This window comes from Phacochoerus africanus, chromosome 7, assembly GCF_016906955.1.
Source record: "Phacochoerus africanus isolate WHEZ1 chromosome 7, ROS_Pafr_v1, whole genome shotgun sequence".
Lineage (NCBI taxonomy): Eukaryota > Metazoa > Chordata > Mammalia > Artiodactyla > Suidae > Phacochoerus > Phacochoerus africanus.
Genome location: NC_062550.1, coordinates 17,562,906 through 17,583,555, shown reverse-complemented (window position 1 = coordinate 17,583,555; position 20,650 = coordinate 17,562,906). Strand labels below are relative to the sequence as shown.

General features: G+C 54.4%; 2 protein-coding genes across 5 annotated transcripts in view; one reads left to right on the top strand and one right to left on the bottom strand.

Moving 5' to 3' along the window:
• The first annotated feature begins 7,315 nt into the window (after window positions 1-7,315).
• On the top strand, window positions 7,316-16,915 carry MCRS1 (microspherule protein 1). Of its 4 annotated transcripts, XM_047786544.1 has the most exons (15): window positions 7,317-7,469; window positions 8,657-8,776; window positions 9,286-9,424; window positions 9,784-9,922; window positions 10,537-10,695; window positions 10,847-10,956; window positions 11,859-11,967; window positions 12,258-12,396; window positions 14,843-14,918; window positions 15,235-15,263; window positions 15,378-15,470; window positions 15,643-15,725; window positions 15,903-15,990; window positions 16,234-16,361; window positions 16,479-16,915. In XM_047786544.1, the coding sequence occupies exons 2-15, from the start codon at window positions 8,767-8,769 to the stop codon at window positions 16,563-16,565; spliced, it is 1,389 nt and encodes a 462-aa protein (XP_047642500.1). In that variant the 5' UTR covers window positions 7,317-7,469; window positions 8,657-8,766; the 3' UTR covers window positions 16,566-16,915. The 4 variants fall into 4 exon arrangements, with proteins under 4 accessions (XP_047642497.1, XP_047642498.1, XP_047642500.1 ...); XM_047786541.1 differs by having other exon boundaries at window positions 7,316-7,469; window positions 15,235-15,725; window positions 16,234-16,915; XM_047786542.1 differs by having other exon boundaries at window positions 7,316-7,469; window positions 8,657-9,097; window positions 15,235-15,725; window positions 16,234-16,915.
• Window positions 16,909-20,650, bottom strand: part of KCNH3 (potassium voltage-gated channel subfamily H member 3) — a 22,216-nt gene continuing 18,474 nt past the window's right edge. Inside the window, exons 11-15 of the mRNA XM_047786539.1 lie at window positions 20,241-20,458; window positions 19,185-19,510; window positions 18,690-18,796; window positions 17,985-18,061; window positions 16,909-17,894 (exon numbers count right to left, since the gene is read on the bottom strand). Of these exons, the coding sequence (XP_047642495.1) occupies window positions 17,298-17,894; window positions 17,985-18,061; window positions 18,690-18,796; window positions 19,185-19,510; window positions 20,241-20,458 (1,325 nt within the window). The 3' untranslated portion in view covers window positions 16,909-17,297. The remainder of the gene's footprint in view (window positions 17,895-17,984; window positions 18,062-18,689; window positions 18,797-19,184; window positions 19,511-20,240; window positions 20,459-20,650) is intronic.

The window sequence follows — 20,650 nt, the reverse complement described above, 5'->3', positions numbered from 1 at the left end:
CCGCATCTGCAACCTACACCACAGCTCACTGCAACGCCGGATCCTTAACCCACTGAGCAAGGGCAGGGATCGAACCCGCAACCTCATGGTTCCTAGTCGGATTCGTTAACCACTGCGCCACGACGGGAACTCCAGAGTTGGCAATTTAAAGTTCTACCAGTAACATATAAGAGGGCCTGTTTCTCCATAACCATGCCAAGGGCATACTGTTAAATATTTGGATTTTTTTCCTGTCTATAGGTGAAAAATGAGATCTAAGTGTAGTTTCAATTTTCTTGTACGTGAGGTTGAACATTTTTTTCATGTGTCTAAGAGCTATTTATCTCTCCTTTTATGTTAACCATCCCATTTTGTTATTGGATTTTTGCTCTTTTTCATATTGATTCAAAGGGATTTCGTATATATTAAGCAAATTAGTCGCTTTGTCAATGATATGAGCTGCAAACGTTTCCCCCAGTTCGCCATTTGTCTTTGTTTATGGTGTTTTTTGGCTCTGGAGAAATTATAGATTTTTATGTTGACAGAATTGTCTTTTTTATGCTTTGGGAAATTTTGTGCTATTCTGAAAGATACTTTCTCTGCTATGACATAAATTTATGGTTTAACAATTTTACATTTATTTAAACATAATTGACTTGTATGGATTTATTGTAGCGTAAGGACTAAGATAGAGATACCACATTATTTTTTTTTCAGGTGGCTACACAATTGTCTCAGTACCACTTCCTGTATAATCTGTCTTTTCCTTACTGATAGGCAATGCCATCTTTATCACATACTAACATCTAAATGTCAGGTCTATTTCTGGACTCTTTATTTTGTTCTCTTGATCAAATTGCCTATGCATGCGCTAGCATCCTGTGGATTTTACTATTTTAGCTACTGTAGCTTTTATCGGTGTAATATCGGATAAAGTATTCTTCTTTCATTAACTTTCTTTTTCAGAATGTTCGCAGTTATTTGTGATGCAAAAATTTCCATGTGAACTTTATGTTTAGGTTATGTAGTCTGTTGGTATTTTTATTAGATTGTGTTAAATTTATAGATTAATTTATGAAGAGCTGACATCTTTATGACAGTGAGTCTTTTTACCCCAAAAGAGAGTATGCTTTTCCATTTATTCATGTCTCCTTTTGTGTCCTTTGATAGCATTTTAGTTTTGGGCACCTCGCTTTAGCTAGCACATTGTTAAGATTTCTCTTGGTTAGTTTACTTTCTCCCTGCTATTATAAATGATACCTTTTATTCCCCTATACTTTCTAATTGGCTGTTGTTCATTGGCTTTTTGTATATTAATTTATACCTACTTTGCTAAAATGTCTTATTTGTGTTAGTTTTTCAGTTATTATCCTTGGAGTTTTCAGTTTAGGCTATTATATCATAAATACATAATGATAAATTCACCTCTTCTTTTCTACTTTTTATATCTCATTCCTTTCTCTTCTGTAGGCTAGTACTTCCAAAGCAGTGCTACATAAAAACAGTCACAGGGCCATCCTTGTGGAAGACCTAACTTTAATGAGAATAATTTAGGCTTCCTCATTGTGATTCTGGCTTTCGGACTGAGATGTATACATTTTATCATGTTAAGAATTGTGGTTGCCGAGGGGGAGGAGGAGGGAGTGGGATGGACTGGGAGTTTGGGGCTAGTAGATGCAAACTGTTGCATTTGGAGTGGACAAGCAATGAGGTCCTGCTGTATGGCACAGGGAACTATATCTAGTCACTTGTGATGGAACATGATGGAGGATAAAATGAGAAAAAAATATGTATATATGACTGGGTCACTTTGCTGTGCAGCAGAAATTGACAGAACATTGTAAACTATAATAGAAAAAAAATCTTTAAAAAATAAATTTTATCATGTTAAATAAGTTGGATGTTGGGATTTCCCTGGTGGCTCAGTTGTTACTGCTGTGGCCCGGGTTCAATCTCTGGCCCAGGAACTTCGGCATGTTGTGGGTGGCCCCCCCCCAAAGTTGGATGTTTCATAGTTTGTTTGTAATTCTCTACCCTGGGGATTGATATTTCGGAGAGATTCGGTCTGTGTATGAGCCTTTTTTTTTTTTTTTTGCTGATGGTTTCTCCTCAGAGAAAAAAAAAAGCATACAGATATCAAGTGGAGTATATGTTAACTTAAAATGCATTGTGAAAAAAAAAAAAAAAGCATTGTGAATCCAAAGGCAACTCTGTATGGGTCAACAGCTTTGTTAAATTTGACTTCCTGAGAAGGTACACTTGAGCCAACAGCAGAGAGATCCTCTTACTGAGTACCCAGAAGGTAACAGCCTTAAGTGAAAGGGAAACTGGTTCTGCTCTAGTGGATGGGAGCGGGGAGGAGCTATGTTCTCCAAGTCTGGGTCTTAGACTGACCACCTGGCGGGAGACACTAAGATGCAAGCCCAAAGAACAGTACCAACAGCTAACATTTTTTTTTAACATACAACATAAACGCTTTATTAACAGCAGATCATGGTGGGCCAGGTGGTCAATCCAGACATCCAGGACCGAGCCACAAGTTCAGCAAAGGCTCTCATTCTGACTCCAAAAGGGTGAGCACATCGCCCTCACGACCGGGGTCTTTCATGTTTCGGATGATGTAATGGCTCGTGTCACCCATGAATTCTATGCACACCTGTGTGCACTGTCCCTGTGAACCTGTCCTGCCCAGAACCTTGGTGACCCTGGCAAGCTGGATGGGCTGCACAAGGCTTGTGTCCATGATGGTGGCGTGGCAGCGGTCCAACAGCTAACATTTTAAAAATACTTGCTTTCCTGCTTATTTAAGCAGTGAGTGATTTACTCCTCAGAACCATCCTAGGGAGTACTATTATTTCCCCAAAGATGATAAAGAAATGTAACTTATCAAGGTCACAAGCAGGTCAGTGATAGAGCTAAGGTTAAAAATCAGGCAATTTGGCTCTGAATTTTTTTTTTTTTTTTTTTTTGCTTTTTAGGGCTGCACCTGTGGCATATGGAGGTTTCCAGGCTAGGGGTCCAATCGGGGCTATAGCCGCCAGCCACAGCCACAGCCACACAGGATCTGAACTAAATCTGTGACCTACACCATAGCTCATGGCAATGCCAGATCCCTAACCCACTGAGCAAGGCCAGGGATCAAACCTGTATCCTCATGGATACTAGTCGGGTTTGTTAACCCGCTGAGCCACAACAGGAACTCCCAGGGTCTGTATTCTTAACCATCATTTCCTAATCCCCCAAATGAAGGAGTTTGGGCCCCTGAACAAAGATCTAGGAGAAACCGTGATTGTGGCCTCTGCAACAAGCCACATCTCTCCCAGGGGAAGGGTGCTCCACTATGAAAGATTACTCTGAGCCAGGGACAGTCAACTGGAGGTTGGGTGATTGGTGCCACTTGCTAACTTTTCTTCTTATCCACACTCTTCACTCCTCCTATTTCCCCCCCTCTTTTGGTCTTTTTAGGGCCACACCCACGGCATATGGAGGTTCCCAGGCTAGGGGTCGAATCAGAGCTATAGCTGCCGGCCTACGCCAGAGCCACAGCAATGCCGGATCCAAGCCGCATCTGCGACCTACACCACAGCTCCTGGCAACGCCGGATCCCTAACCTACTGAGCGAGGCCAGGGATCAAACCTGCAACCTCATGGTTCCTACTCAGATTCATTTCCGCTGCACCACGACAGGAACTCCAGCACACTCTTCTTTTTATTCCTTTGCTGGCTCCTCCTCTACCTTACCCTACCCAGACACAGGTCTTGAACCTTCCTTATTCTCTATCTACACTCCTTCCCTAGGCATTGCCATTATCTTCCTGATACTGATTCTCTGATAGGTATCTCTAGCCCAGGCCTCCTTCCTAACTGAATTGGTGGGCCCACCTCTCTACTCAACATCTGCCAAGATACCTCAAACTTAACACGTCTAAACAAAATTCTCCGTTTCCACCCCTATACTAACCTGCTCCTCCCACAGACTTCCCCTTCCCATAAGTTTATTTAACACACATAGTAAACAAATATTTACTGAGCACCTACTGTAACAGTGAATAAAACAGACAAAACCCCCTGCCTGCACAGAGCCTCCATTCTTCTGCTGGGGGACATATAATAAATAGAAAAAAAAAATTATGTCATGCATTAAGCAATAATAAGGGCTAAGGAGACAAAGCAGGGAAGGGAGAGAGAATACAGGGGATGGGGACTGAAGTTTTTAAAACAGCAAGTGAGAGGAGCAAGAGATGAGGTCAGAGAGGCAACGGGCTGACCATGACCTTTTATTCCAAGAATGATGGAGGATTTTGAACAGAGGCTTGACACGAGGAGATTTCCACTTTGGTGTGAATATTCTGGCTGCTGTGAAGAAATTGGAGGAGGGGCGGTAAAGACGAAAGCTGGGAGACTCATTAGGGAACTGTTGCAATAGTGCAAGTGAGAGGCAATGATTCCAGGGGACTTGGATCAGGACAGAGTGGAGGAGCCAGTGAGACATGACCAGATTCTGGATATATTCTAAAGGGATGGAGTCTAGCGTCCACCCAGTTACGCGGGCCAAAAATCTAGTTCTTATCCTTGATTCTTCCCTTTCCCTCACATCCATATCCAATACATCAGCAAGTCCTTGTGGTTCTACCACCAAAATACATACCAAAGTCACCATTTCTGTCCACTTTTCACTGCCCCCACAACCCAGCTAAATCACCTGGGTTTACCTGTCACTCGGATTGCCACAAAATCCTCTTATCTGATCTCTGTTTCCTCTTTTGCCTCCCTACAATCGTTCTTCACAAGCAAAGAGATAATTTAAAAAATTAAATCAGGAGTTCCGGCACGAGATCGACAGTGTCTCTGCAGCAGCAGGGAGGAGGCGGGTTTGATCCCTGGCCCAGTGCAGGAGGTTAAGTCTCCGGCATTTTGCCGCACCTGTGGCGTAGGTCACAACTCCAGCTCTGAGTCCATCCCTGGCCCAGGAACTCCATACGCTACAGGACATCAAAAAAAAAAAAGAAAAAAATATTAAGTCATATTACAGGATGGATTATTTTGCTTGCCATCCTTTAAGGGCTTTAAAATGCATTAAGAATAAAGGTCAAGGAGTTCTCTTGTGGTGCAGTGTGTTAATGATCTGGTGTTGTCACTGCAGTGGCTTGGGTCACTGCTGGGACTCAGGTTCAATCCCTGGCCAAAAAGATAAAAAAATTTAATAAATAAATATTTTTTTAAAAAAGAATAAAGACCAGGAGTTCCCATGGTGGCGCACTGGAAACGAATCCAACTAGTATCCATGAGGATGCAGGTTCGATCCCTGTCCTCACTCAGTGGGTCAAGGATCTGGCATTGCTGTGAGCTATGGTGAAGGTTGCAGATGTCACTGGGATCCTGAGTTGCTGTGGCTGTGGTGTAAGCCAGCAGCTGTAGCTCCAATGCAACCCCTAGCCTGGGAACTTCCATATGCCTTAGGCGTGGCCCTAAAACGCCAAAAAAAAAAAAAAAAAGATCAAAATCCATACCATACACTACAAACTACAAGGGATAATATGATCCACCCTGATGACCACTCTGTTCTCATGTCCCTCCATCTTTTTCTTGCTTATCCTTCCTGTCCCTCAAACTCACCAAACTCTTTTCTTTCTTTTTTTTTTTTTTTTTTTTTGCTATTTCTTGGGCCACTCCCGCGGCACATGGAGGTTCCCAGGCTAGGGGTCCAATCGGAGCTGTAGCCACCGGCCTACGCCAGAGCCACAGCAACGCTGGATCCAAGCTGCGTCTGTGATCCACACCACAGCTCACGGCAACGCCAGATCCCTAACCCACTGAGCAAGGGCAGGGACCAAACCCGCAACCTCATGGTTCCTAGTCGGATTCGTTAACCACTGCGCCACGACGGGAACTCCACCAAACTCTTTTCTGCTTTGGAGCTATGCTGTCCCCTCTGACCAGGTCATCTTACCCCAGCTCTTTGCCTAATTGGTCCCTCAACAACTGTCACCTCCTTAGAGACCTCACCTAGTATAGCTATTATGCTATATCTAATATAGTCCATCACACCTTGTATCAGAAAACTCACAGTCTTTCAGGGTTAATCTTAACAGGTTAATACTCATTAAGCAAGATCACAACTGAAGAGGGGACTCTTGAAGCAGAGGGATACCATACACTGTCAGGGCTGGAAGGGCTAGCCTCCCATCTGACACTTGAATCCCCTGGCAGTGTCAAGTATCAGAGTATGCTTGACACCTCCACTAAAGGGACCACCTTAGCTGGTAGACAGCTTTGGAATTGCATCTCTCTTATTCTGAGCCACAGTATGTTTCTCTAGAGCTACTACACTTATGTGCCCCTCCAAGGAAGTATAAAACAAATAGAAACCCTCTTTTAGAGGGCGGTCTTTCTGGTTTCTCAAGGCAGCTCTCACACCCCCAAACTCCCAACATTTGCTATAGGTTTGTCCTCCCATCCCAAGATTCTAGGGCACTCTCCTCTGAAGGTGCTTCTGTTGGTCATCTTGCCTCCCAGGGCCCATAACTGCCTCCAGCAATCCAGGTGGGGTCGGGCTGAGCTCCAGTTCTTCTCCTAGGGCCAAAAAGATAGGAGAATGGCACACGGACTTCCACCCGTTCCTTAAACATCACCTCCCGGCCTATGTCATCCGCCACATCTCTCCAGCTCGTCAACATCATCTCCCTGTACTGTGCCTAGCACAGACCCTCTCACAGAGTAGTTTCTCTAAAACATCTCACAATCTCTAATTGGTCCTGGGAAACTATCAAAGAGTCATAGATCTCTCTTTCGGATTAGGAAGCCGAAATTTAGTCTGGCTGCCGGCCCCACCCTCGGGCCAGCCCCTCCCGGAGTTGTCCCACCTCCTAGTCGATCTCACCCCTCAGGCTATCCCACCCCGTTTACCTATCTGTCTGTCCGTCTCTCTATCTACCTATTTATTTTTAGGGCCGCACCTGCAGCTTATGGAAGTTCCCAGGCTAGGGGTCGAATGGGAGCTGCAGCTGCCGGCCTACGCCACACCCACAGCAACACCAGATCCGAGCCGGTCTGCAAACTACACCGCAGCTCCCGGCTACGCAGGATCCTTAACCCACTAAACGAGGCCGGAGCTGGACCTCGCATCCTCGTGGATACCAGTCGGGTTCTTAACCCAGGTTCTTAGCCTGCTGAGCCACAACGGGGAACTCCCGTTTTTCCCTTTAATTGCTTCCTCCAACCAGGTAACCTCTCTGACGCCTATAACCCCTGTTGTCTCCCTATTTGCTGTCCCAATTGGGAACGCTTTTAATTTCGTCTATTAACGAAACGTGACTCCTTCGCTGCCGTGGCCACGCCCCCTTACTCACGTGGCCCGAGCAAGCCGGAAGGGGTTGCGCAGCCCCTAGTTCCTAGCCCCGGAAGTAGACGAAGCTCACGGAAGCCGGCTTTGGCCCTGCGGCTGCTGCCGTCGCCGCGGAGAAATTGTTGGAGCTGGCAGCCTAGGAATGGTGAGACCTTGCGGTTCGCCTTTGGGGCTTCCGAACAGAGTTGAGGGTGAAATGGAGTTTCCCAGAGTGCCATCGGGGACGACCCCCCTCCCCCAGGTTTGGGGCCCCGCCCAGGTAGCGCCCCGAAAATCTGCGCATGCGTGGGCTGGATCGGCCCAGAAGCTGGCCCAAGAAGTTACGCATGCGCAAAGGTGGCATGCCAAAGGTGGGGTGAGACTTGGCCTGGGAGTGGATTCCCTTCCCCCACCATCGGCCTGTGGGGCTTAAACCAAGGCTGCGAGACCTTCGGGGTTCACTCGGTGCTTTGCTTTTGAGTTGTAGGGCCGACTTCATCGCCACCCCTATCCCGAGCCCCTGAAATAGACCTAGACTAATCTCCCCACCTTGGATGTGCACTTGGGGTGAGAACAAGGGGCGGAGGGCAGAAGAAAGGGGGTCCAGGCCCTGCCTCAGTTTACCTGCAGAATTGGGGCCCTTCACCCTTTCCCCAGGTGGCAAGATTCCCAGCCGTATCCACTGGAGCGGCGTGACGAGCGCACCTGGGGGCAGGGCCGGACGCTGCCGGAAGAGCCGCGCTGGTCAAAAGGGGCGGGACCCGCAAGCGGCGCGCCCTGAGTCTCCTCTACCTGAGCTCTCTGGGGGTTAGCGGAGGGCCTTCCAGGGCGGTTTGATATTTGCTCAGTTCCAAAACCGCTTTTTTTTAGCTCCCACGAGGTACCACCCACTAAATCTTCAGCCAGAGCTGCAAATGAAAAAAAAAGTGAGATGGATTCGTTGGAGTTCTGTCTCCCTTTCCTTGTCCCTGCTTTGGTCTGAGAGGGGAAGGGTGGTGCTGTTAGAGCTGAGTGGGCTGCTGACAAAAAGGAAGCCAAGAATCCCTCGTTTCTTGCTACTTTATAGTCAAGGCCCTTACCCTAGGGGCTATAAGTAGAATTAGAGGGGTTTGTGAACACCCTAAAATGTGTAAATTTTCTAGGGTCCCTGCCTTTTGTCACTGTCTCAGAGATGTTAGTGACCTTCAGAAGAGTACTGGTTTGTCAGGGTCGTTTTGGTAGAAGAGAGCCTGTGTGTCATCTCTTGGTGTCCTCCCTAGCTTACGGGATCCTGGGGGACCTGTTCCAGTATAAAGGGGTGAGGCTGGCCAGTTGAAAACCTGAGCCTCAGAGAACCTCATTTCTCCTTTGCAGAATCTCCTTTCAGCCTCCAAGCTCACCTGGTCAGAATCCTTGGATGAGCCTGTGGGACCCTTCCTCCTAGCCTTGTGGTTTGGAACCAGTGGCTTTGGGACTGTAAGAGGATGGACAAAGGTAGTATGAGGCCGGGCCAGCTCCCCAAACGCTCGGGCGCCAAGCATCTGCTGATTCCACCCCGTGCCTGGCACGTGTGTCTTTCGGTCCTGGCTGGGCATTGCCACCTCCCCCTGGGCCAGCACCACCCACGTACCTCTCGGCAGAGGCCACAATTGACTGACTTGCTGTTGAGCTGCCGCTCTTTGGCATGGCTGCATTTTGATGGCAGAGGGAGCAGTTATGCCCAGAGCCCGGTGTGTCGGCATCACCAGTCTGACCTGAGCACCATGTGCTGCACGACATGACACGTGGCACCGGGAGAACTGCCCAGCGTGGAAGGTCTGGGCCCAGATGGGATCTGGATGGCCAAGGAACTCCCACCTTAAAACCTCAAGTGTCAGGGAAGCAAGGGCGGGGCCAAGAGGACTGGTAGGGGAAGTGGGGGGCTGAGGAGGGGTCCCATTGCAGAGGCTCAAGGCTCTGTTAGGTACTTAGGAGGCTTGCGTCCACTGCTTCTCTCTTTCTAGATTCTCAGGGACTGCTAGATTCATCCCTGATGGCATCAGGCACTGCCAGCCGCTCAGAGGATGAGGAGTCGCTGGCAGGGCAGAAGCGGGCCTCCTCACAGGCCTTGGGCACCATCCCTAAACGGAGAAGCTCCTCCAGGTAATAAGAGTCAGAGGGCCAGAGACTGAGACCTCTGCATGCTCTCACCCCGATTGGGAATGGCTCCCTGAGCCCCTCTGGGGCCTAAGTGTTTGCAGAGCCTTGTGCTTTTCCTGTCCCTGCTAAATCCCTCCCCACGGGACTGAGAGCGAGGGAGGGAGATCTCAGGTCTTTGACGTGGAATCTTTGTGGCACAAGACCCTATTCCATCAGAGGGATGGAGTCTGGCAGTTAGGCCCCATCCACTGAGCTGGATCAGTTAGCACCCTGCCTGCTGGGGACCTGCTCTCTTTTGGAGGCTGAGAGTGTGTGAGTGGCTGCAGAGGCCTGGGGTGCTCACTGGGTAGGACTCTTCGCAGATTCATCAAGAGGAAGAAGTTTGATGACGAGCTGGTGGAGAGCAGCCTGGCTAAGTCCTCTACCCGGGCGAAGGGGGCCAGTGGGGTGGAACCAGGGCGCTGTTCGGGGAGTGAGCCTTCCTCCAGTGAGAAGAAGAAGGTGAGGGACTGGGAGACGTGGGCAGTGGGGAGAGGGCGGTGCCGGATTTCATGTCTTCCCTGCAACCCGTGCCAGCTGGGAAGAACCCTGCAGAGGAGGCCTGTGAGAGGATCGGGCTGCCCCAGCCCCAGCCTCAGATGCCTCCCTCCTGGGAGCCCACCTCTCGCTGCTCCCCCTTTCTTGCCGCACCCCCGCCGCCACCGTGTCAGTGCATCCTGTATCACATTCTGTGTGGGAGGCATGGAGCGTGCAGCTATTCTGGGAGCAGACAGCCTGTTCCCAGCATTGCTGGGTGTAAAAATAACCCCCAGGTGGCACTGCTTTGGCCCCAGCCGGAGTGTTTTCCTGGTATCCTCCCCACCCACCCTCTACTCTAGGGTTGGGGGTGCCACCAGCAAAAAGCAGACCCCATGTGGTCAGGGACTATGTGGAAGTACTTTGATGGGGGCGGGAAGGAGGGGTGGGCATGAGAAAGCCCCGCTCCCTGCCTGCATTGCTAGTCATCTAGTCGTCTGGTGGGGCTGGGGCCGCCTCCCTGTGTAAACCCCTAGGCCCAAAGCCCCAGCTGCTCTGGTGCCGCCTTTGAGCTCACTCCGTTCCTGCCCTCTTCCCAGGTGTCCAAGGCCCCCAGCACTCCAGTGCCACCCAGCCCCGCTCCAGCCCCTGGACTCACCAAGCGTGTGAAGAAGAGCAAACAGCCCCTGCAGGTGACCAAGGATCTGGGCCGCTGGAAGCCTGCAGACGACCTCCTCCTCATCAATGCTGTGTTGCAGGTAGTGCCTCCCAGCACAGGCGTCGTGTTCCCCTTCTCCCCGCAGCCTCCCATTCCCAGCCCTCTAGCTAGCTTGGCAGTGTCCTGTGGGTGGCACAGGAAGGGCTCTTCTCAGCTCTCAGTCTGGAGCAAACTGCTCTGGGGCCTTGCAGACCAACGACCTGACATCTGTCCACCTGGGCGTGAAGTTCAGCTGCCGCTTCACCCTGCGGGAAGTCCAGGAGCGTTGGTACGCCCTGCTCTACGATCCTGTCATCTCCAAGTGAGTAGGACGGCCCCAGTGGTGGTGTGGTACTGGGGACACCAGAGTTTGGCCCCTGAACAGAACTGCGCAAGGGAGGGGTGTGGGAGGCAGGGCTCCTTGGGGCCTTGCCTCTGCTGGGATGACACCTGCCAGGCTTCAGGGGGGAAGCTTCTGCCTCCTGGTCCTGGCTGGAAGCCAAGAGCAAGAATTTGGAAGCCAAGGAAGTCACATGAGAGAAAACACCAGAATGAGTGCCAGGAGCCCTGTTTTGGGCTATGTGCATTGTGGTTTGGGGCAGGTACCTCCCAGCCTTCCCACGCTAACCTCCCATGGTTACTTCTCCCAAAGGAGTTGGAACAGAAGACTACAGGGCCCCTTCCAGTCCCAGCAGTCCGAGTTCCACACACAGCTCTGCACACACGCAACACACTCTTTCTCTCAGGTCTCTCTATTTAACATCACCAGAGTTAACGCCCATCTTCTACTTCCCAGTCCCTGGTGCCACTTAAACTGTAGCCACAACCCTGATGGGCCAGGAGATGGGCAGGGTGCAGCCAGCCAAGGAGGAGGTGGCCAGTGGGTGGCAGCTTCAGCCAAGTAAAGAGGAAGGTCCTGCGGCGGGAGCAGCAGCTGCTCTCAGGATCTGCCTCTGGACTGGCCTCTAGGCGGCTGTACCCTTGAGTCTCTTCACAGAGTTGAACACAGGAACCTCAGTTTTTTCCTGAGTTGCCTCTTCATGTTTTTGACAAACCCTTGAGGCCACAGGTGCTATGCTGAGCCTGGGGCACTTCCTCTTGAAGGCCCAGATCTTGGCCTTCCAGATCTCAGAAGGCCTGGAAGGCTCTGGAGAAGTAGGAAGCCCAGATCTCCTGACAGCCTCCCTTCAACCCGGCCCCCTGTCCCCCCCCTTCCACTCCCAGGCTGGCCTGCCAGGCTATGAGACAGCTGCACCCAGAGGCCATTGCCGCCATCCAGAGCAAGGCGCTGTTTAGCAAAGCTGAGGAGCAGCTGCTGAGCAAAGTGGGATCGGTAAGGCTGAGGTCTGGTAAGGCCGAAGACAGGGCAGGGCCGGAGCCAGCCCTCATGCAGAACTGCTTTGAGGAGACTCCACTGCCTGGAATTGCGCCCTGCCGATGCACACACACCTGCAGGGCCCTTGTAGACAGGATCCTCAAGGAGGGCCGAGCCTGGCTCCCTGGGTGGCCCTAACTATCGCTTCCTCCAGCTCCGGCTGGGGACTGGGGCAGGGGGCACAGATGGTAAGCCAGAGGCGTGAGCCAGAAAACCTAGATGCCCAGAGTCTGCTTCTTGCCCCCCAGACCAGCCAGCCCACCTTGGAGACCTTCCAGGACCTGCTGCACAGACACCCCGATGCCTTCTACCTGGCCCGTACTGCCAAGGCTCTGCAGGCCCACTGGCAGCTCATGAAGCAGTATTATCTGCTGGAGGACCAGACAGGTAACTGGGCCCAGGGGTTGGCAGAGGGGGGGGTGCATGTAAAGGGGTGTGGGCATAGCTGCCCTCAAGTGCCCTGTACCAAAGCCTCCAGTGGCCCCCAGTGTCTTGTCCACCTCTCATTGCAGCAAAAACCACTTCCTTCTAGAGAGAGGGAGGGTGGCTGGAGTGGTTTTCAGCGTCATGGTAAAGGTAGCCAGAATTGCCTGGAAGCCTGAACAAAAAGTCTAAATGGCAGAGTCGTCTCCCACTTCTTGATTTTTTGGACACATTTTACCATTACATAGGTAATACATTAATATATTCTTTACAAATAGCATTCAAACCTAAGTAAAATATGAAAATGCTTTTCACCGCTCAGCCTTCCGCATTTCCCACCCAAGAGATAAGGACTGCTTTCTCTAAGCCTCTCTGCCCTTTCCCTCTCTCCATACCTGCGCCTCTGCGCCCACCAAGCAGTCAATGCCAGGGGGCTGCCTTTGGGCCACTTAGAGATCCCACAGGAGCAGGAGCTTGACACCCTCGAGCTGCCTGCCTTTCCCTCTGCACCTCTCTCCCTGCACCAGCAGAATTCACTCTTCCAATAGCAGATGTTAGGAAAGCAGTCTGATTAAATGGCAAGAAAGTTAGACTTGGCGTCGAGGGTCAGACCCATGGCATAAGCACGCTTTACTCTCCCTAAACATTACTGCCTGTTGCCTGCTCTGTAGTTGTTCCCTCAGTTCTGAAAATGAAGCTTTGGTTCTACCTTTCTCCTTGCTCCCTGAGTCCTGCAGCTTCTGGTTAGTGAAAGATCTTCCTACCAGGGAACTTCGGGAAGTCACGTCAGGGAGAGGCCCTGTCTTTCCTGGCTGAAGGAAGACCTGTGAATTCAGTGCCCAGTGGGCAGCCCTCTTTATTCCTGCAGCTTCCAGATCTCTGCTGCTTCCTCAGGCTCAGATATCACTGAACTCCCACAGAGAGAACAGACACCAGATAAAGTTTATTTTTGCTGCTAGAGCCAACTCCTTTGTCACTATTTTGAAAGTTATTTTGTGTGAATTTATGTATTAACCTAAAAGGTTTTAATTTTTCTCTTCAGGGGTCATTTTCTGTGGGTATTTGATTTCTCCTTTCCCATTTCGTGCTGGGAGTTCCTAGGAACAGGGAGCACGCCCTGCTTACCAATCCAGTCAGCTGAGTATTAGGATTCAGGCAACCGTGGCGGGGTGATGGCCCCAACTCCTGGTTTCCCACACAGTCTGAACTAAGGTGGGGGGGGATGGTGATGAAGCATATGGCTCCTAGGCAGCCCCATGGCTTCTCTGGTGGACACATGACACTTCCGGGGTTGTCGCACTCCTCAGCCAGCAGCCTTGCTAGCTAGTGGGAGCTGCTGCTGAGCAGGTGCTGCAGCCCTGGGAGCAGCCAGCTTTAAGGCAGGAGTTCTCAGATTGCAGGCACCCCAATCCCTTTTATATTTTGACCAGAAAAGAACTGGAAAACTTTCATGAAACAACATTTATGCTGAATATCTGATGGATTCTGATATTATTTTATTCCATTGCCTTTTCTGGGGGGGGGCGGGAGAATGAATTTCATGACCCATCCACATGTCATGACCCACAGTTTGACAGCACCAGCTTACGGCTCTCTCTGAGACTTAGGTGGGACTTGACTGGCATGTGCCTGTCGGCCCCTCGCCGGGTGTGGCAGAGAATGTGGGGAGCATTTGATGTGGTAGAGGAGCAGTTTGGATGTGGCCTCAGGAAAGCTGCTTCCTGGCTCTGCCTGGAAACTCGAGTTACATAGCTTAACCCTTCCTCCTGTGTGTGTTTCCTCTTCTGTAACGTGCAGCTGAGAGTAGTGCCTTCCCGACTTAGTTCCAGGCTTTGTACACACTTCACACACTGAAAAGACCAAGCAGTAGGTCGACTTTAATTCCTTTCCCTTTCTATTTTTATTTATTTATTTATTTATTATTTATTTGTCTTTTTCTAGGGCCGCACCTGCAGCATATGGAGGTTCCCAGGCTAGGGGTCGAATCGGAGCTGTAGCCACCGGCCTACGCCACAGCCACAGCAACTCGGGATCCAAGCCGCGTCTGCGACCTACACCACAGCTCACAGCAACCCCAGATCCTTAACCCACTGAGGGAGGCCAGGGATCGAACCCGCAACCTCATAGTTCCTAGTCGGATTCATTAACCACTGTGCCACGACAGGAACTCCCCCTTCCCTTTCTAGAACCACCTCTGCCCTTGGCTAACCCCAGGAATCCTTTGTGCCAAGGTAGCACGCAGTCTGATCTGCATGCACTCTGTTACCTGTATCAGGTTAACCTTTGTCAATTTCAGCACAAGATCGTCCCCACTGGCTTCGCAGTTTGTCCTCTTAGTTCGGTCGTCTGCTCTGCAGCTTGGGGTTGAGTAGGAGCGTTGGCGCTGACCCTCCCTCTGTCCTTCGTTCAGTGCAGCCGCTGCCCAAGGGGGACCAAGTGCTGAACTTCTCCGATGCAGAGGACTTGATTGATGACAGTAAGCTCAAGTGAGTAGCTGGGGCCACAGGCGGGGCACAGAGAGCAGAGCATCTCCCGGGGACAGGGCTGCCTGGCCCTGCCTCTCCTGCTACAGAGAATGGAGCCCAGCCCAAACTCAGCCCGGAGCCCCACTGGTTGCTGTTGGTGCCTGGTCTCCCTGCCAGATGCCACCCTCTGCCCTTGTACCCTCCCCCCAGCCCAGGGAAGGAGCGTCCCCGGGGCCACTGGACTGAGGGGCTGAGGGACCCTAGTGAGCCAAGGAGCACCTGAAGGTAATGGCCGTGAGCTGGAAGTGGGGCCTGATTCCTCCTTTTCACCCCCCAGGGACATGCGAGATGAAGTCTTAGAACATGGTGAGTGTGCCCCAGTGGGGACAGTGAGGGGGTGGAAGCACCTGCTGGAACAGAGAGCAACAGGACAAGGTGCTGGTGACGTCAGGGTGTCCTTCCCACCCCACCTCACCGCAGAGCTGACAGTGGCCGACCGGCGCCAGAAACGAGAGATTCGGCAGCTGGAGCAGGAGCTGCATAAGTGGCAGGTGCTAGTAGACAGCATCACAGGTGAGGAGGCGGGGCCGGGAGGGTTGGGCTTCAGCTCCCCTCGCCGCCCTGAGCCCCCCGCGCCTGTTTCCCAGCCCCCTCGCTCCCTTCCCTCAGTGGATCTCACCCTGGCTCCCTGCGTGGAAGGCGCTGAGGAGTGGGCTGTTCTCCAACACGAGCTGCCCTCCCCTAGGCATGAGCTCTCCGGACTTCGACAACCAGACCCTGGCGGTGCTGCGGGGCCGCATGGTGCGGTACCTGATGCGCTCGCGAGAGGTGAGGCCAGGCCTGTCCTCCCATCCCCGCCACCCCCCTTCCCAGGCTGCCCGCCCCGTCGGTCTGCCCCTCACTGGCCTTTCTATGTCTCATCCTTCCCTGGCCTGCGTGGACTCCCCCCCCCCCCACCCCCGCCCAGCCCTCCGGTCCCAGCCCTCACCTGCCCCCTTTCCCCAGATCACCCTGGGCAGAGCAACCAAGGACAACCAGATCGACGTGGACCTTTCTCTGGAGGGCCCAGCCTGGAAGATCTCCCGGAAGCAAGGTGCCAGCAGGGAGCAGTGGGAGGCTGTCCCCTGGCCTCTCGCTGCCCTCCAGCCCCGGGGCGTGGTCTCTGGGAACCCCAGGGATCGGCTGCGGCTGAGGAGCTGGTGTTTCCGGATCCCTCACTCGGGAGTCCCGACGCCTTCTAGCCTGTCCCAAGGAAGCAGAGGGCATGCGGGGGTCTCAGACCCTCTTCTGGCCTCTCCCCATCCCATTACACCTCCTTTCCTCTCTGTTTCCCCAGGGGTCATCAAGCTGAAAAACAACGGTGACTTCTTCATCGCCAATGAGGGCCGGCGGCCCATCTACATCGATGGACGGCCGGTGCTGTGTGGCTCCAAGTGGCGCCTCAGCAACAACTCAGTGGTGGAGGTGAGCCCAGGGGAGCTGGGAGGGCCAGGATGCACCCCAGGGCGTGGTAAGCGAGCGTGTGGGCCTGGCCCCCCCGGGCCCCACCCTGTCCTCAGCCCCCCTTCCCTCCCCCCGCAGATTGCCAGCCTGCGATTCGTCTTCCTCATCAACCAGGACCTCATTGCCCTTATTCGGGCCGAGGCTGCCAAGATCACGCCACAGTGAGGAGGGGTGGCAGGATCCGCGGGCTCTTTCTGGCCTCAATTTCCCCTCCATCCCAGCCCCCTGGAGCTGGGAACTCAGGCTCCTGGAGAAACCAGAGTGGGCAGCAGGAGGCTCAGCTCCTGGCCCCTTGATCTGAGCCTCTGCGGGGGGGATGGGGGGAGCGAGGCTGGCCCTCGGGAAGCCCCCAGAGGCTGGGACCCTCCTGCTTCCTCGGTGCCAGAGCCCTCCCTTCTCTCCAGGCAGACCGCCCTCCCCCAGCTCCCTACCTTTGCCCCATGTCCCCAGCTAATTAGCTTCAGACGTTTCCTTTATTATTTTTCTTTTGTAAATAGAAAGCACTGAGTTCTAAAGTAGTCTCTTTTATTATTCTTTTTTTAATATAAAAAATGTGGGGACAGTTGAGGCAGGGGCACATGCAGGGGGTGGCAGAACCCCTCCTTGGCCTTGGGCCTCTGTCCCCAGCCTGCAGAGGCGGTCAGAGGAGCAGGCTGAGGTGAGGAAGGGCCCCAGGAGTAGGAGCTCAAAGATCCCTGGTCTGGGGCCTGCCCCTGAACTTCCAGCCCAGCCTCTGAGAGTCTGGGGCCAGGCCCTCTTTTACTCTCAGGCTCCCTGCCCTGAGCCAGCGGGCAGCACGGAGTCCCTGGGGGTGGCCGCCACCCTTCCTCTACCCTGAGGTTGGGCAGAGCAGCAGATGGCAGCATGTTGGGCAACACTGAGTTCTGGGGCTGGCGGTCAAACCCCTGTGCCTTCTTCCTGGGTCCACTGGACTGTCCCAGAGCCGTGGCAGCCGATGAGCACCATCTCCAGGCTATGGGGCTCCCAGGGCAAGGCCAGGCCCCCTGCCCCTGGTGGGGGCTCTCCAGTGCTGGCAGCTTCGGCCTGGTTCGCGGGCTCTGGGGGCCCAGTCCTAGCCCCGTCCTCAGGAGGCGGCGAGCCAGGAGTGCTGGGCTCAGGGCAGCGTTCTCCTGAGCCTGGTGGCTCGGAGTCAGAGGTGGAGGTCCAGAAAGCCGTGGCCCGAGGCCAGGGGGAGCTCTGAGATGCTGGGGGCCCCCAAGGCCAGGGTGCCACAAGGGGCGAGGGTCCTGGACGAGGGTGGGGCCAGGTCCCACTCAAGACAGAGCCAGCTGGGGGCTGGAGGCAGTAGGAGGACGTCCCAGTGTCCACACACAGAGGCTGCAGGAGCCCCGAGGCACCAGCAGGGCACGGCCCCTCTCCCGAGGGTCGGGGGCACGGGCCTTCCCCGTGGGGTGCCAGGACAAGCTGCACAGCCTGGCGGAGGGACTGCAGCCCCTCCCGCATCTGCAGCACCTGCTCAGACAGCTCCATGACCTGCAGGGGAGGTGAGGGGGGAGGTAAGAATAAAGGGGGGACCTCATGACAGCGCCACCCGCTCTGCCCCCCACCTTGCCCCTCACCCACCGCCTGCCGAAGCTTGTCCAGGGTGTCCGTGCTCCTCACCTCGCTGGGCCCGAGGGGGACAGTGAGCAGGCTGTTCTCTGTGGACAGCAGGACGGGGTTACCAGCCGGGGATGGTAAGTGACAGAGCGTGGGGTCCAGGCCTGCGCTGGGTTAGCACAGAGCACACCAGCCAGGCCGGCGGGCCTGCCGCCAGCAACAGCCACTTAAAGCCTCGGCCGAGTTGCTGATTCTGTGCAAACCGCCAGGGGGCCTCAGGCAGAGGGCCCTGTGCTTCCTTCTCAGGAAGCTGCCTTTGGTCTGTCCGCCAGGCAAGTGGGCACTCCCAGGGGTGCCTGGCTTGCCCAAGGGCCACTTTCAACTCCGCTTCCCCAGACCTGTGTTCCCCCCCCCAATGGGCTACACCGTGTGCTGCGCATCTTAGCAACAATGTCTCATTTAACGTGCACAGCCACCTTTTTACAGATGGAAGCTGGGGCGAGAGCCAAGGTCACACAGCTAGAGAGCTGGCAGCAGAGATCCAAACTGCATTCCAGCTTCCTTCCAACACCAAGGGGCTGGTCTTAACCACTAACTCCCCTGCCCAAACCGTGCAGGTGGGTGACGGCAAGAGGGCATCCAGACCAAGTCTGTGCCCTGCCAGCTTCTCGGAGGCTCCCAGGGCAAGGGGCTGCCCTGCCAAGCTCCATCGGACCCAGGCCCCAGTACCTGGTCCAGGGGAGGGGCTGCTGCTACATTCCGGGCCAGACTGCCTCATGCGGAAAGAGAACTTGGGCTGGTCGGAGCCACAGCCATCCTCAATGCCATCTACTACCCTGTGGACGCAGGAGCCAGGACAATCAATCAGTTGACACTGTGGAGTTTCATAGGACAAGCCCCACTGTCCACAGAGGAGCCTGGAGCTGGGCCCAGGGGCTTGGGGCCCCAAGTGGAAGGTAACATGTGGTTCCCCCTCCCAGGAGCTGGCGGTGTCACTGGGGATTCAAGCTTGAGCGCCGTGAAACAGCAGGAGTTCTGAGCAGTGTGTGTGGCCACGAGCTGAATGGTGGAGTCAGGGCTCAGGGAGGTGGGGGAGTCAAGGAAGGCTTCCTGGAGGATGCCGGGAGGGGTCAGGATGGAAAGAAGGACGCCCAGGGTGGGGTGGGCCTGGCCAGGGCCCCAGCCCCATCACCACCCAAGTGTCGTGGCCCAGGGCTTGCTCACCTGGGGCTCAGATCCGGGGGTACATTCCACGGCACAGAGGGCAGCCGCAGCCCCTCCAAGCTCCGAGGGTGCGCAGGGGGCCCAGCCTCAGCCTGCGAAGCCGCCGCCCTGCCTGGCCGCCCTCTGCCACCGAGCCGGGGCCGGGTTCGACGTGGGGATAGCAGCTTGGCAGCCGAGGACGAGGAGGTACAGCTGGGTGACAGCAGGGGACTGGAGGGCTCATCAGCTGGGGCCGGCGAGGTCGCAGGGCCCTGCTCCCCATCTGTCTCCTTCTCCTCCAGCGTGGACATGAGGGTGTTGTCACCACTCAGGGAGCTGGTGTCCGCCTGGGGAGAGTGGGGGACAGGGAACAGGCGGGGGTAGCCCCTGCTGTGTCCCGCTAACCTCCCCCACCCAGTCTCATCACCTGGGAGGGAGGACCTGTTCTTGTTCGACAGGATGCCCAGCGTCTCCCACCGGCAGAGGAAGAGCCTCGGCAGGGGAGGGGGAGCTTTGCTGCTGCCACCACAAAACCACCAAGCCCTGGAGGCATTCACTGCCTCTCAAAAGTCTGGCCAAATGTGGACACGCCCTCCCTCTCCTGGGTCCCTCAGGCTAACTGGACTATCCAGGAGGACCTGGTACTAAAACTAGTTTGGCATGAGTGACAAAAGGCAGGAACATTCAAAAGCCCCTCAGAGTAGTCCTGTGTCACTGTGAAGCAGCAGAGGGCACCACAGGCTCTCTTCAGAGGTGGCCTGGAAGCCAGCGCACAGCCTGCCTGGCCCTGGTCTCAGGGTGCCATCCCTCATCTGTGACCCCACAGCTCCTCATCTAATACCAGCGGACTCAGCCAGGCTGTGTCAGGTGGGCCAGGGAAGCAGGAGCAGTGGCCGGGCTAGGTTCTCAGGGACAGTGCAAGGGTGTGACGGGGCGGGAGAGTGTAGGCCTCCCCCTGTGTGCGGGTGTTCAAACCAGGACATGGGCTCACACAGCACCTCCTGAAATTCCACTCCTGCCCACCTCCCTGGGCTCCCTGGTGCTTCAGTCCCCTCCACACGTACCCAGGGCCCTCACCTCTGCAGGGCCGCCGCCAGCACCCAGGTTGTAGCTGAGCTCCCCTCGGAGGCTCCTGCTGAAGCGGGGGGCAAACTCAGGATACAGGGCGAGGCTCTCGTGCAGCCCGGCCAGCTGCAGACACTGCAGGACGCAGTACGTCAGCCCCTTGACATCAGCGTTGGCCTTGACCACCTGCTCACGCCGGGGCAGCTCACAGCCAATCAGATCACCCTTCCCTGGGAAGAGGAAGCAGAGGTCAGGAAGCCCTGCCCCTCAGCCGCCAAAGAGGGGTGTCAAGTAGGGCCTCTCCAGCCAGGACACGGGGAGCAGAGGAGCCCGGGCACTGGCCGAGCCCTGCTGCCCCCCACTGGCTCTTCAGACAGGCTTGGGGTGAAGAGTGCCGTGACCCAGGTGCTCAAGCACATCGA